Source organism: Marmota flaviventris, chromosome 1 (genome assembly GCF_047511675.1).
Source record: "Marmota flaviventris isolate mMarFla1 chromosome 1, mMarFla1.hap1, whole genome shotgun sequence".
In the NCBI taxonomy this organism is placed as follows: Eukaryota; Metazoa; Chordata; class Mammalia; order Rodentia; family Sciuridae; genus Marmota; species Marmota flaviventris.
Window position 1 is genome coordinate 103,191,835 of NC_092498.1, and position 16,812 is coordinate 103,208,646.

Here is a 16,812-nt window from a genome sequence, read left to right on the forward strand (position 1 = left end):
ATGACAAACATGATCATGAACTTCCAAGTACAATTACTTTGATGGATTTTATTTTGATTGTTGCTGAAGAGATGCTGGAGCTCTTGCTCTTTGAGACTTTCCAGGTAGAACAAAAATGAACATGGCAAAACTGAGGCACTTTCTTAGGTCCAGGGAACCAGGGAAGTGACTAGAATAGGAGGTAATAAGTTAATTTCAATTTGATTATTCTTAGGTAGATAAAGTAACAGAGAAACTAAGTATATAATACAAATCCAGAAAGGATACAGAAAAGTCCAGACTGTCCCTTAGCCACTTAAATTCACACACTACCCTACTGCCAAGTGGGCATTATATCTCTTTTCATGTAGTCTTCTCAAGAAGACCCATAAATTTAGAGTCACAGTTACTTTTATTATACAATCAACAATGGCATATTCTGTACCTTCTCATTCTGAGCTTGGCGATTTTATTTAATTTGAAAAAGTACTCATCTTGAAGATTTTTTTCTCTATAATATAATATAGAGCTGCTTTTTTTCCTCATTAATAACTGCATATTTCCCAGTGAAAAGATGCCCCCAAAGATTTAGTTATCCAGACCCTGGCAATAGACATTTAGGTTGTGAGCAGGATGGCTTCAGAGTAGAGACTGATTGGCTGGTGCATCTTTACATTGGAGCACAACATAATCTCACACCTATCTCCAATTCTGTGGGCTATATAGCCCAGGGCCAGCAAGACTTGTCCTTTGAGTATCCTTTTCTCTTTCCCATATGGCTCCCCTCATTGGTGGCCTTGGGCTGTGTCCATCTCTGCAGCACCAGGAAGTAGGGGCAGAGGCAACTCCCTCTAATCTTCTCTGGTGAATCAAAGGAGGACCTTTCCTTGGGGTTGGATACAGGGACCATCTTGGTTTCTTCCTAAACACTTTGCAAGCTTCTGTGTGATGGGGCCATGTTCCTCTGCTACTAACTCCTCCACACCCACCTTGGATAACTTCCCTCAGCCCCACACCTTCTAAAGCCTCCTTATTCCTCAACTCCCAACTCAGGAGACTTCTTGGCAGGCAGGTGTTCTACTGTGAGCTATCATAATGCCCCCCTGACCCATCTCCCTGGTCCTTGGTATTGTATTCCTTATCTTTTAGGGTTTTCAATGAACCTCAAATTCCAGAAGTACATTAGTCACCCCATACACTTGCTCTGGAGAAAGCATCAGTGCTGGTTTCCTTGAATGGAAGAATATCAGTTCCTTATTTAGCCAAGTTACAGAGAAAGGCATTTTCTTAAGACTCAGATAACATGAACAGGAGTGCACCACAGTGTACCAGTAGTGCAAGGTGTGCCATAACAGCCCTTGTGACTTTGACCTGCAATGTTCTTCATCCTCTGGCCTCAGAGTCCATTAATGTAAAGCAAGGGACTGGACAGATGCTTGCCACTCCAACCACCCTCCAGAGACTCCCCAGGCCTGAAATACCACTCCTAAAGAACCTGAAGGGAAGGGCAAATAGGGGTCAGGGCCAGGGCTGGGGGCTGCTCTGGGCCTGTGACTAGACCAGCAAAGATGGGGACAGGCAGGTGAGGAAATGTGGGGTTGGAGGAAATGCTGCTCGTGGAGTCCCAGAGGCAGGGTTCCACACTTTCCTGATCATAGTTTTTTCCCTGAGAAGCCATGGACCGGGTGCCAGAGAGAGCCTGCAGCTCCTGGAGCTGAGTTCACTTCTGATTTTCTTTAAAGACATCTGACTTCTTTTCCTTCCTTGTGATCTAAGAGAATAACCAAGAAATAGAAATTTTACCTAAGAAAAGATTTCATATTTGATATTAATAAATATTTGGCTTAAGCCATAATGTCAGAAGGAGTTTTGAGGTCCTGGCTCCATTGCCAGCACCTAGACTGTTCCTTAAGGTTTTGAGCATGTCTCTTTGGAGGTAAAGTTAACAAGGTCCTTCTCTTGGGGCCGAAGTGAGATTTGATGGGTTTGGTAGAAACCTCCCTGTAAACTGTGGGTTTCCCTGACTGCTAGGAGGAGTCTTCCTGCAGAACAAGGCGGGGGGGCACTTCTGGGCTTAGCCATAGAGAATCCACTCCCTACTCATGTTCCTTGAAGCTTACAGAGACCTGGACTTCGTTTGTCCTACCTTCCAACCCCAGGCCTTGGTTTCCCCATATGAATGCTCAGGTTTTCCCTGAGTCCAGTAGGAGAGCATTGGCCAACCAAGATGACTATGTCTTTCAACAAAAACAAGTGCCATCCCCCATCTGATTGCATGCTTGTTGTTAGATATGGACTTTAGCTCCAGGCCTTAACCCCCATAACAACAGGACAAACACTGTCTGAAACCAGAACCGTTTACCCTTCTTCCACCCACGGTTTGCGCAGAAAGCAGGAGCAAAACAAACTTATTTTGAACACTGGGCTCCTAGCACGCCGCGCTGGCAATCATTAACTTTCTAGTCCAAGTGGAGTGAACCGCGCCCTTTATAAGGCGCGGGCTGCACCCAGCGAGCATCGTGCACTGCCCACTGCGATCCAGAATCGGACACCTATCAAGCCACTGCCAGCTGCCCAGAGAGCATTGACCACCGTGCCACTGCCACCTGCCCAGAGAGCATCGTTCACTGCCTGCTACCCTCACTTTGCTATGCCTGAGGTCCCAGCTGCCGGCCTCTGGCCGTTCCTGCTCCTGCTGGCTGTCCAGGTCAGCGCGGTTGCCAGCTCGACCCAACCCTGGCACTGTGCGCCCTGCTCCGCAGAGAGGCTCGCGCTCTGCCCACCAGTGCCCTCCTCGTGCCCGGAACTCTCCCGGCCTGCTGGCTGTGGCTGCTGCCCTATGTGTGCCCTGCCTTTAGGCGCTGCCTGCGGCGTGGCCACTGCACGCTGTGCCAGGGGACTCAGCTGCCGTGCGCTGCCGGGAGAACCTCGGCCCCTGCACGCTCTTACTCGGGGTCAGGGCGCCTGCGTGCCTGAGCCTGCCACCCCCACCGCGAGTGGACTCTCCAGCATTGAAGAAAAAGGTGAAGGTACTATAGCCCCTGTCCTGGGATATTTTAGAGGCCTGAAGCCCGACAGGGACTTGTCCAAAGCCCACAGCGAGTGGGACACAAATGGCCCAGGTGGAGTGCTTGAAGCTGGAGTCTGTAGTGGGGAAAAGAGCTTCAGTCACCTAGTGGAGGCCCAATATTGTTGGGTCCTGGGGGAAGTGCCCCTGGAGAAAAAGGGAGAGGCCCAAGGGCACACAGCTTAGTGGAGCATAAGGAAGAGAACCCACAGGAGGCACCCTGGCCCGTTGAGCTCTTGAGATCAAGACAGTGGAGGCCATGAGACTGCGGGGGGACTTAGACCTCCTATGACAGCCCCAGGGGCTGGTGCATTCATTTGGAAAAGTTTAGGATGGGACTCCCTCCAGCTGGCCCCTCCAGGAGGTGGTTGGAATGTCCTTTGTAATATATGTCCTGTGGATACAGTATGTGCTTCCCAGATGTTTACAGAACATAATGTGAAAATTTAAGCTAAAAACTTCATTTCCATTCATTGCCATAGACAAACAGTGTTTGATGTGTATGTTGCCCCTAAGAACTTGACAATCAAGTTGCTTCCTGAATTTAAGCAGTGATTTGTTTGTAGTAGGAAGCTTAGGAAATGCCTCTTCCTCTACTCCAGCCCCATATCTCCCCATCTGGGCTGGTTGCACTTCCTGTGTAGGTCTTGGAGTAGTCTCCAGGTTCCATAACTTAATAGGAATCTGTATGGGAGCACCAGACTATTCTGAGTAGGGAACACAGTTTTTCCTGTCCTTGAGAGTAAAAGAAATGGAGCTGTCTCAACATTCCTCAAAGGAAATGGATTTCCCTTGGGCTAGGGGTGAGGTCCTTTGAATTAATTCTCTCAGATTCTTTCCATGTATCCTTGGACTCTATCTCCAAGGTGTCTAGTGACTTCCCTTTCTTTGGATGGGGGCAGAGAAGATGTTGGTTACAGAGAAGTCACTTAGTATTCACTTAGTGAATAGGGCAGGGCCCCGTGGAAGACAAGAGACTACTTACTGGTTTGGGTTAGGGGAGCTGCATTCTAGACCCTACCTCTCACTGAACTCTACCACCTGTTTATGGGATATCACATTTTATGGATGGAAATCTGAAGTTCTAAGACTCCTCACTAATGGGGTCAGGAATTGAGCCCTAATCCTTGGCTTTTTCCAGGTGTTCCTGGCCTCAGCAAACCTACATGTTGCTCCTTCCCAGCCACTTTAGAACTAAAATCATGGGGCACCCTTAACACCCTCCAGAACTAGTTTCTTCTAGAATTGAACTGGGATTGCTGTTGGGTCATCGATGATCTCTTCCCAGAAACTATCTCCAAAAATCTGGGTTAACCTGACCATAGTTGCATCCTGGCCTGGTGGTTTTGAGGGAAGGAAGTGACTCTGGGGAGTCAAGGGCAGGTGTTTTCAGAGGGCTCATGAGTTTGCTGCATTTCTTTTTCAGAAGCTAAGGCCTCCATGGTCCCCGAGAGAGTGCCTCCTGAGAGTGTGGAGATGACTGAAGAGCAGCTATTAGAGAATTTCCACCTAATGGCCTCCTCCAGGGAGGATCAGCCCATTCTTTGGAATGCCATCAGTACCTACAAAAGCATGAGGGCCCGTGAGATGGCCGACATAAAAAAATGGAAGGTGAGGCCATATGGTTAGATGCATTTGCAGCTAAGTACCTTTAGGCAGGTTACTTCATGTCTCTGAGCTCATCCCTAAACAAGGGGTCAAGAGTAGAAAATCACTAAAGAACATTGGGTTATACTTTGCTGAAGCTAAGCACAAGAGCCTAACTATCCTGCCTCCCGTCATATCTTTGTCCCCTTTAAAAATTATGGTAAAATATACATAAAATTTATCATTCTAGCCATTGTAAATACAAGCTTCTGTCTCATTAAGTACATATGGCAACCATCATCACCGTCCATCTCCCAAACTGAAACTCGAAACCCATTAAAAAATAACTTCCCATCACATTTTAATTCTACCACTCGAGGGCGACAGAGAACCAAAGTTGGAGTGACTTAATTTCATTCCGGAGTTGGGCGAGGCATAAAAGAAAGAAAATCACTACGACAGACATGCATGCCCAGAAGAGTGAAATACTGAATTATTTTTTGGATGCTTCAGAATTTCATCTGGAAATGATGACAAATGGAGGAAAGTTAATTCTTATCTCAGGATGCCTTGTTCCTCACTTGATTTGGATTATGTGAAATAACTTTGTAGATTGCAAAGTTTTTCAAAATCTGAAAGTCTCTGCTGCTAAATTCTCTGTTTTCTCACTCTCGTTTCTACCAAATGGTGGGTGCCAACAAGTGGCAGGAGGAGTACAGAAAGGTTTTATGGTATTGGCTAGACTTTTGCCAGGGGATGTCTCTGTATAGGTGTTTAGAAAGCATTCAGTGAGGGAGGGAGTGATGTTCCCATCCTTTATCCTAAAAGCTCAAGTCAGAGACCAGACCCCTTGCACACATGTGGGAAAAGAAGTCCTAGAGACTGCTGGTAATTTGGAACCAGGTCCTGGGACCTCATGGCTAAATGTTGGGGCTGCTCTGGCCCATATAAAACCCCAATTGATTATCATTTAAGATGATAATTTTCTGATATTCATCCTAATCAAAATTTTCTTTTAGCAGCCCTGCCGACGAGAACTCTACAAAGTGCTGGAGAGATTAGCTAAGGCACAACAGAAAGCAGGAGAAGAAATTTACAAATTTTATCTGCCAAACTGCAATAAGAATGGATTTTATCACAGCAAACAGGTAGGTGGCCTTACTACTAGGTGTTGTCATAGGGATAGCCACCGTTACCCCACATCGATGGTAAAGAATGGTTAATCCTACATGTATACCATAGCTGGTTTTATTAAGCTGGTTTCCTGTGGGTATCAGGAAAATCTAGTTCCAAGGTAGTTTCATGAGCTTCTCAATATTCCAAAGCCAGTGGAGGAAACCCTATGCTGGGCCAGCAGTCTGGAGCTGACCCTTGCTCAATCACTCAGCAAGCAAAAGAGACAGAGGGCTTCACAGGTTTCCTAACACTTGTGATATCAGTTCCTGGCCTATAATGCTAGAGAAACAAAACAACTCAGTTTGGAAGAGAAAGTCTCTTTGGACATCTGTTACTTTTTCTCCCCCACAAGGGGAAACAACCTGTAAAATAAAGCACAATAACATATTTGTGACTTGTAAATAATAAATGTGACCAAACAAACCCAGACTTAATTTTGAGGAAGCCTTCAGGGCTCAGAGAAGCACACATTCTGGAAGTTTTTTTAATGGGGGGTGGGAGAAACTTGAGGTCTAGGCACTGCCTCATAACACACAGGGAACAGTGGTTCCAACATGGGATATGTTGCCTTGGGACTGGGCTCCTCTGGCATTGGGGCCATGAAGCAGACATATGTCACAGTACTGTCTTTCACACATTTACTAAGTTCTTATCACATATGCTACTCAGCCATTATCTCCATATGTGTTGAGAATGAGGAGAGTGTTGGATTTGCCCTCTTTGCTGGTGGGTGGCTCTGCAATGCTCTGGCTTCGCTCAGGGAGGGGGCCAGCCAGAGCCACACCTTCCCTGTCCGCTCCTTGTCTGCTGCTCTTGACCTTGGACTTGTCTTTGCAGTGTGAGACATCGCTGGATGGAGAGGCAGGACTGTGCTGGTGTGTCTACCCTTGGAGTGGGAGGAGGATCCTGGGATCTCTGGAGATCAGAGGGGACCCCAACTGCCACCAGTATTTTAATGTGAAAAACTAAAAATAGATGCTGTATATGTTCTTTCACATGAAGTATTTAAGTATATAGCATATTTATACTCTAGGACATACACACATTTTTATATATGTGTATATGTATATATTTAAGGACTACTTTTTATACTCCACATATTCCTTGATATATAAAACTGGTTTATATTTATTCACTGTAAGTTTATTTTTTTCTACACAGTATCTTGTGCTATATTAATTTGTATATCATGAAACACTTCTCATCACCTTATGTGTAAATACTATATTTCAGTTCTTCAAAAGCTCATGCTTCTGTTTATAAAGAGCATAGAGGGCTACTATCTAGAAGATGCAGAAGCAAATAGGAGGCAGTGGTCTTCCAAGTGGTTTAAAGGACAGTAAACCTGTATTTAAGAATGATTTACTTGGCACATCCCACGGATCCATGTCTGATGTAAATTTTCATGGAAAGTTGAAAAGTTAAAATGTTGAGTATGTAATCAAAGCTAGATGTGGTGATGTTGCTCCATGTAAAAAATGTGCATTGGATACATTGTTAAATACACAGCAGAACATTTGGAATAAATATTCTGCATGAAAATATTTTTATCTCTGTGGCCATTAATTGAAATATGTTGTCATCTTTGTTTCTGAAATCCCTTCCTCTTTTACCCTTACCTGCCTCATAGGGTTTATGTTTCTGCTGTAGATGGTGTTTTCTGTCTGCCCTATACCCCTGGCCTCCTACTTCACAGCATAGTCAGGCGTCCTCTGTATACACCAGGATGGCTGTCCCCTCCTACCTCTCAGACAGCCCCCTTCTTCCCCAGGGCTCTTTGCCTACTCTCCTTCCCTTCAACTTAAAAATAGGCTCAGGGTTTCTTCCATCTTCAAGAAGGAAACACTTTAGTTTTGCTCACTCAGTGTTCTCCTCCCTCACCTTCTACTACCTATTCTTTGATCCTTCTGCCTTGAGCAAACACTTCAGTGGGTCCTGGGTCCTGCCTGGTGGGAGGTCCTACTCTGCCTTCCTGAAGGGTCTGGGGCATCATAGCTCTGCATGGATTAGCAGTTGTAGTTTCCTATTGATCTTAACCACAAGGAATGATAATGCTAAGAGACTTCTTGAAGGATTGCCCATGTTCCAGATATGCTCATCCTTACGGCCACTGTAGTGCACTTCCCCTGGTCATCAGGATCAGTCATCCCAGCCATCACTGTGGCTACCTTCTTTGCCTTTTGACTCAGACATGAGGACCTCAAAGTGGCCAGTGGCAGTCTTAATTTTCAGTTCAGTGAATCACAGTTGTGTCTCCTGACAGAATCAAGACCTGTAGGCCAGAAGAGCATAAAATTGTGGGAAGAGAAAGCAAATTTTATGCTATTGGGTTAGTAGGAGTAAAAGTGGGTGGTGCAACTCTCATTTCCACCCCTTGATTTGTGGAATCAATGGGGGAAACAACATCACTCATGGACACAGGTTCAGAACATACACAGCCTCCTGGAGAACCTTGCCAAGCCCTGCAAGGTATTGCCCCCTAGCTGGGGCTGTCACTGTGACTTCAAAAGGCCATCCCACCATTCCACCAAGACACCTGCTTCAGGATGATGGAGAACCTGGGAAGACCAGTGAGTTCTACAAGCATGGACCCACTGCTGCACTTCATTTGCTGTGAAGTGAGTTCTTTGATCAAAAGCAATGCCATGTGGAATAGCATATTGGTAGATAGGACCCTCTCTGTAAGTCCACAAATGATAAATTTTGTAGAAGCATGTGCAGGGGAGTGCAAACTCATATTCAAAATAAGTATTTATTCTAGTCATGACAAAATGCTGGTGCTTCCATAATCGAGGATGCCCACTGTAATCAACCTGCCACTAGATAGGTGGCTGATCCCCTTGGGGAATGATGCCACAGCAGGAGCTCAGCCTTGGTTTCTACTGGTGGCAGATTGGGCACTCAGCAGTGGCCACAGCCAGGTCGGTCTTAGTGAGTGGAAGTCTATGTCACTGAGACCATGCATAATCTCTATCCCTGCCACTACTGCCACTGTGTTCACAAGCCACTGCACAGTGACAGAGGAGGATAGAAAGAGAGGAGGCTGACTGTTACTCACAAAATGGGTCACCCTATCCACTTGGTTATTAAACTCTTCCTCTGCTGAGGTCAACCTTTGGTGAGCCTTCACATGGGACACAAATTATCTTCACCTGGCTTTTGCCCATCCAAAGAGGTCTAAGAACAGTGGCTTGGAGCTGGTACCACTTTTCTGAACAAAGTGCTCAGTCCTCTTTCATCTAGGTACTGTGAAAGCAAAGGCCTGCCCACAGAGATGTAAGCCAAAAGGACAGAGCAGAATGCTCGGGGAGAGCAGAAAAGCTGCTGCTGTGGCATCTTGAAAGATGTGAAAGCTTCTGTGAGTCACCTCCACTCTAAAGTAGTTCAGAGAGGATGATATTTATTCTAAAACATCCCATATTATTAGTGTCTTTTTTTTTTTTTTTACTATATAATGTTACATTTGGCCATCTCCCCATCCTCTGTGGTCCTATCAGAATGTTCATATGACATGTATTAGCTGAAACACTAAAGAAAAATCTTGTTAATTCCTTGAAATAAGGGCTCTCCTCCATAGTGGGCTATGTTGCCGGGTGTGGTGGTGCATACCTGTAATCCCCATGACTTGGGAGGCTGAGGCAGGAGAATCGTAAGTTTGAGGTCAGCTTCAGCAACTTATGAGACGCTGTCTCAACATGAAATATAAAAAGGGCTGTAGATGTAGTTCAGTGGCAGAGTGCCCCTAGGTTCAATCCCCAGGACCATTCTCTCTCTCTCTCTCTCTCTCTCTCTCTCACACACACACACACACACACTGAGTAAATGAATAAATAGATAAATAAAAATATAAATCAGGAGCCACAGTGATTCATATTAACCCTTCCCTGCACTGGAATTCTCTGGATTTTCAAATCTTTCACCGGTCCCTTAGCAATGCTGCACTATGAACTTGGATTTCTTTTTTTTACTATATAATGCTACATTTGGCCATCTCTCCTGCTCCCAAAGCTCAGCTTGCCAAATCTTGAATTGCCTGAGCCCCATGCCAGAATCTTTCCCAATCTTCCATACTTTAGATCTCTAGGAAAACTTTTCTTTTGTGCAAGAAGTTTTCAGATGTAGTGTTGTTTTTCAAGACAGCAACTACGAGGGACAAACATTGGTTGGCTTTGGGGCAAGGTAGATATGAGTTCAAATCCAGAGCGTTACATGTCATGGCTGCAGTGAGAATGAGAAATGGTCCAACAGAACATTCTTGATAGAAATTAAACTTAGAAATTAAACCTAAATACATGGGAAAACATGCTATATCCATGGGTTATCAGGGTGTTAATACATCCCAAACTGACCTACACATTTAATGCTATCCCATCAGAAATTCAGCTGGCTTCTTTGTAGATTTGACAAGCTGATTTAAAAATTTATGTGGACTTTTGAAGGACCCAGAATAGCCAAAGCAATCCTGAAAGAACAACAAAGTAGAACTCACACTTCCCGATTTCAAAACTTACTACACAACAATGATAATCAAGACAGTGTGGTGTAGACAGATAATCAATGAAGCAGAATTGAGCGTCCATTAATAACCCACTATATTGATAGTCAACAATGTTCAATAAGGGTGTCAAGACTTTTCAATGGGGATAACACCACTGGTGAGACAGATGGATGTCCATAGATAAAAGAGTGAAGTTGGACTCCTTCCTCATGCTAAGTACACAATTTAACTAACCCAGCAGCTTGGGATGCTGAGGCAGGAGGATCATGAGTTCAAAGCCAGCCTCAGCAACTCAGTGACACCTTCTCTCTAATATATATATTAGACCCTAATTAGAATATATATATGGGCTGGGTATGTGGCTCAGTGGTTAAGTGCTTCTGGGTTCAATCTCTGGTATAAAAATTTTTTAAAAAATCTCAAAATTAAAGAACTTTTTAAAGATGTAAAGTTAAGAAACTCTTAGAAGAAAGCAGGAGTTAATCTTCAAGAGCCCAGATTTGGCAAAGCATCCTTAGATACGATATTAAAAGCAAGAGTAACAAAAATAAAATAAAAAAATTGGATGTCTACAAAATAAAAAACTTGTGAACTTCAAAAGACACCATCAGGCAAGGGAGAAGACAACCTACTGAGTGGGGGGAAATATTCACAAATTGTGTGTATGTAGTAAGAGATTGGACAAAGTAGGTGAAGAATAGAAGTTCAGTGGATTAGACAAAGGGAGTGAAGGGAAGGAAGGGTGACAGGAATAGGAAAGACAGTGGGTTGAATCTGACACAACTTTCCTATGTACATATATGAATACACACGGTGAATCCCCACATCAAGTACAACCACAAGACTTGGACCCTAATTAGAATAAGATGTACTCTGTGTTTGTATAAATATGTCAAAGTATACTCTACTGTCATATATATCTATAAAGAACAAATAAAATTTTAAAAATATTGATTTTTAGAACATCTAAGGGACTTTTATAACTCAATACTATTATAAGTAACACAATTAGAAATAGGCAAAGTATCTGAATAGATATTTCTCCAGAGAAGATACATAAATGGCCATGAAAAAATGCTTGGACTCATAAGTGATGAAGGAAATGTGTGGGAGGCTGCCATGTCATGTGATCAGTGTTTTCATCTCCTGATTGGCTTCAGGCACTGTTGGTCATTCCCAATCATCTGGCCACTTTCAAGTGGCTGTAGACGGTAGCCCCCATCTTGAGAGTAGTAAAAATGCAGCCAAATGTGTCCTCATGCATGGGCGTGCCTTCCTATATCCCCAGGGATGGAGTTACCTCGCCTGTCCTTGTAACCCTGTCCCCCTTGACCTTCATTGGATGGAAATTTCTAAAGAATCTAGAGTTCCCCCAATAAAAGTCCACTCTGAAATGTGCTCCCTCTCTCTCACCAGCCTGTAATGACATTCCTTGCTCTCCCATTTGGGGAGTTTGAGGCTGAGGGCAGAAGAGCTGTCCCGGGGCTTGAATTTAAAGGTAAATCGTGTGTCTGTGTTTTATTTCCTACTTTAGGAAATTCACTAGAGCGACCTCTAGTTTAGCTGCCTGCGCTGGCCACAGGCGGCAGAAATGCAAATTAAAATTAAAATGAGATACCATTCACTTGACTAGAATCAAAGAGTCATACAGCAAGAAGTGTTGGCAAGGATGTGAAGAAATTGGCATCCTCATGTAGTGCTGGTGGGATTGCCAAATGGTGCAATAACTCTGGAAAATGGTCTCATATTTTCTCAACTAATTAAATACAGAGCTATCATATGATCTACCAATTCCACAGAATTCCATCCCAAAGCCCACCAACATATGAGAGCTTCCAGGTATAAACTATTTCCAAGTATATACTCAATATAAATGAAAATATGCTTGCATGTAAAACCTTGTATAAAAATGTTCATAGAGACATTTATAAGAGCCAAAAGGAGACAATGTTTCTAATGTCCATCAATGGACAAATGGGTAAATGAAATGTTCCAAGTTTCTAGACAATGAAATATTATTCAGCTAACAAAAAGAATAGATTACTGAATAATAGTATCAGTGTGGATGGACCTTGGAAACATGATGTTAAGTGGAAGAAGCCAGTCACATACAACCACACATTGCATGATTACATTCATATGAAAATTAAGGAAAGAGCCATTTATATAGACAGAAAGCAGATTTTTCATTGCTTAGGACTAGGGAGGGAAGATGAAGAATTATTGCTAAAGGTTTCAGGGTATCTTACTGAAGTGATTAAAATATTCTAAAATTCTCTTGGTGATAGGTACACATCTGTAACTATACTACAAGTCCTTGAATTGTGCAGTTTAAATGGGTAGATTTTATGGTATTTGAATTATATCTCAACCTGTTAAAAAGAAAGAGTTCTCAGTGGGAGTAACACTGCTACTGTAGCACTTTAGAAAGAAGATTTTGGAAGCAAAGATTATTATAGATTTTAAAAGATAAAGGAGGCTAGGAGTTGGTTGGAACTTTTGGTTGTAGCAAGGTCAGAAGAGGAAGGTCAAGAGCCTCAGTGTGGTGGAAAAGAGGCAGATCAGAGTCTACAAAGGGAGGGACAGAGAATCAACTTCTAGAAGTCATTGTTAACTCCAACTTCTCTCCTTCTCTCTATTCTCCTTTGAACACACTTTCATCAATTGGGATGATTCATCATAATCCTTGTTTTTGTAGTTGTTGTTTTTGTTTTAGTACCAGGGATTGAACCCAGAGGCTCATTACCACTGAAACACATCCCCATCCCTCTTTATTTTTTGAGTCAGGTTCTCAACAAGTTGTTTAAGGCCTTGATAAGTTGCTAAGGCTGGACTTTAACTTGCAATCCTCCTGTCTCAGCCTCTCAAGTTGCTGGCATTACAGGAGTGCACCACCATGCCCGGCTTAGAATCCTTGGTTTAGAACTCACACTCATTACTGATCCACAATTGACACTCATTTTTAATAATGTAATAATGATCCATGTGAACTGAGAGCTAAAATTCTGGCAATAATCACTTATTATTCCACTCTCATTTAATTGTATCACATCTGTATCTATTTTACAAAGTATATTTTTATTTTCAATGACTTGTTTTTTTTTTTTTTTAACATTTTATAAAGTATGTTTTGTAGAATGTGATCCTTAGGGACTTGATTTCTAAACTTGATGCTGCAAAACTGTGTATCATCTGCATTGTTGTTTGGGTCTACTGTTCATTCATTTAGACTTCAAAAGGCCCTTCCCTCTTGCACAATACCACTGCTCATCCATCCAGGCTCCTGTTAATGTGAATAAGGTTGTTTTCAGGTTTAAAAAATCGTCAGCAGTGCTACTAAAACATTCTTGCAAATGGACATGTTGTGGCTTAGATTGGGTCTTCAGAAAGCATATCCTAAGACAAAAAAAAGTAAAAGTAACTTTTTATGATGTATTTTCTCTCTCTCTCTCTCCCTCTCTCTCTCTCACACACACACACACACCCACACACACACACACACACACACACACCCCCACACACCCACACACCCGACCTGTTTGGTTTTGAGGAAATGGGACTAGGAAGGTAGAAAGGCCAAACCAGACCAAGTCCCACAGAAGGTAACTAGGGTATGCCCTGAAGAAGTTATGCTAGGAAGCAATTTTAAGTGAGGGAATGAAGGATTTACTTTTCAAAGCCCCAGCTCTGGAGGTGAGGAGTTATGGGGCGTTTTCATTGTGCTCTAAGGTAAGTATCTGAGGAGTCCCTGATCAGCTGGTAAAACACCATTTAAAGCTACCAAAGAAGCAAACACCAGAGATCACAGCTTGCTGTCTGGCCTTGGCCCCATCTCCCTCCAGAACTGCTCCACACCCAGGTCTCCCTGACAGTTATACCTGCTCCTGCCTCTGGATATTCTCTCTCTCTCTCTCTCTCTCTCTCTCTCTCTCTCTCTCTCTCTCTCTCTCACACACACACACACACACACACCCATTCAATACATACGTATACATATATGTGTGTGTGTATTCATTAGATGGGCTTATACCACCAGAAGCTGGATAGTCCCACAATGGCCGTCTGCCAGCTGGAGAGCTGGAAGAACGAGTAGCTGCTCAGTTCAAGAAGCTGGAGCCTCAGAACAAGAGGGATCAATGATGCACAATGATGCAGGTCCAATCTGGAACTGAAGGTCTGGAAATTTCCTGGTGAGCCGCTGGTCAGAGTCCACTTTCTCTTTCAAAGAGCGAAGGAGCTGGAGTCCAAAATTCTCAGGTGAAGGATTGCAGTAGAATTCTCAAGAAGGATGGAGCTTGCATCTGCTTTGGCTGCCTCATTCTTCCACCTTTTTTGTTCCATGTAGGTCTCCAACCTATTGGAACGTGCTACCCATGTTTCTGGTGGTTCTCCTCCTCAGTTTGCTGTCCCAGGTGCCAATACTTCCTAGAAACACCCTCACTGACACACCAAGAAGCCTTTTAACCTTAGGCATCTCTGAATTTGTTCAAGTTGACAACTCAGACTAACCATCTGAGTTATGGAGATGGTGCCCAGGGGGCTGATGGAAATGAAAGCTCTTTGCTCAGATTCAAACTAAAGGCAGGGGCATAAAAAAATGCAACTTATTTTTCTGAATAAAAAGTACAATCATGTTCATTATAGAAATTGTTATGATTATAATGAAGTAGAAATAAAATAAGGCCATGATCTCTATTCACGTTGCCAGGGTTAACATTTGGGTGTATTTCCTTTTAGTTTACACAGTTTAATAGCATTATGCTTTTATTTTTAGCCTGCCACAAACATCCTTCCATGGTATCAACTTTTTTTTCAAAAACATTTCAGTCAGGGCAAAATATTTCTTTGTATGGATTCATTTTTTTAAAAAAATGTCTTGCTCTTTCCTGGGCACTCCTCTGAGGATGCTATCAGGATCATTTCTGCAATCAGTTTAGAAGCTGTGTCAATGTTAAAGAGGCTGTTGACACAGCCTCTGCATTGCCCTGACTCCAGGGTGTCAAAAGCTTTCCACTTCTGGGTGTGCAGGGTGGGCGGCACAGGACCTTAAAGCCTGAGAGGGCAGAAGGTGGCTGGGGGAGAAGGCAGCGGGGCAGAGGGACTTCCCAGGGTCCAAGCTGGCGGGCAGAGGAGCGGTGGGCAAGAGGAGGACCAGGTGGGCATAGTTTCTCCATATTTACTGCAAGTGGAAAGAGAATATTTAGAAGGAAGATGTGATCAAAGGTGTTGGATTAGTCAAAGTTCTCCAGAGAAACAGAACCAATAATTTACATCTATGTATGTAAATATGTACGTATGTATCTTCTTGTGTATCTGTTGTCTATCTATATTTATCTATCTCTATCTGTATATTTTTTGGTATAGGGTATTGAAAGCAGGGCCTCTCACTCTACCACTGAGTTACAACTCCAGCTCTATAATCTATCAATCATCCTTTGGTCATCTATCATCTATCAATTATCCTTTAAGTGTCTATTTATTTATAAATCTATCTTCCGTCAATCCTCTATCATAACAATCTATCATCTGTCAATCCCTTCCATCTATCTCCATCCATCTATTCATCAATTATCTATGATCTGTATCTATATCCATCAATTATCTATTGATTTTGTATCATTCTATCAATTATCTTTCTATATCCATTTATCCATCAGTCATCTCCTATCTATCATTGATGTATCTAATCACTTATCAAAAGTTATTTATTGGGGCTGGGGTTGTGGCTCAGCAGTAGAGTGCTCGCCTATCACATGCAAGGCACTGTGTTCAATCCTCAGCACCACATAAAAATAAATAAAATAAAGGTTGTGTGTTAAACTACAACTAAAAAACATTTAAAAAGTTATTTATTATGAAGAACTGACTTACACACTCAAGCTTTGAGGAGTTCCACCATCTGTCATCCATAAGTTATATACTTGGGAAAACTGAGGTGGAGTTAAGTCTTGAATCCAAAGACTTGAGAATTGGTAATGTGGTGATGTGAGTTCCAGTAGAGGTGCAGAGAGTATATGGCCTAGGCAGGCAGGAAAAAAGGTGCAAATTCTTTCTTCCTCTGCCCTTTGCTCTGTTAAGACCTTCAATGGATTAGATGATGCCCAATCACATAACCTGCTTTATTGGACTCACTGATTCAAATCCTCCTGTCATCTGGAGACAGTTGCAGACATACCCTTAAATGACATTTCATCTGGGCACTTCAGTCAAGCTGATGCATAGACTGACCATCACAAGTATGGAAAGTAGCAGAGGCTAGATTAGAGGTTAAGGAGTGAGAACAAGGAAGCCACTAACTTGTGTGCCTTCCAGGGAGGAAAGCCCTGTGGACTTCTAAAGAACCATCATTGGGTGGATGGTGCACACTTGTAATCCCAGAAACTTGGGAAAATGAGGCAGGAGGATTGACTGTGAGTTTGACCGTGTCTGAAAAAAAAAAAAAAAAAAAAAAAAAGAAAGAAAAAAGAACTGGGAATATAGTTCCTTATTCAATACCCAGTACTTG

General features: G+C 43.0%; 1 protein-coding gene across 1 annotated transcript; it reads left to right on the forward strand.

The window, feature by feature from the left end:
- The first annotated feature begins 2,629 nt into the window (after window positions 1-2,629).
- Igfbp1 (insulin like growth factor binding protein 1) lies at window positions 2,630-6,778 on the forward strand. The gene is made up of 4 exons (XM_027938317.2): window positions 2,630-2,975; window positions 4,473-4,657; window positions 5,653-5,781; window positions 6,647-6,778. The coding sequence occupies exons 1-4, from the start codon at window positions 2,630-2,632 to the stop codon at window positions 6,776-6,778; spliced, it is 792 nt and encodes a 263-aa protein (XP_027794118.2).
- The last annotated feature ends 10,034 nt before the right edge of the window (window positions 6,779-16,812 follow it).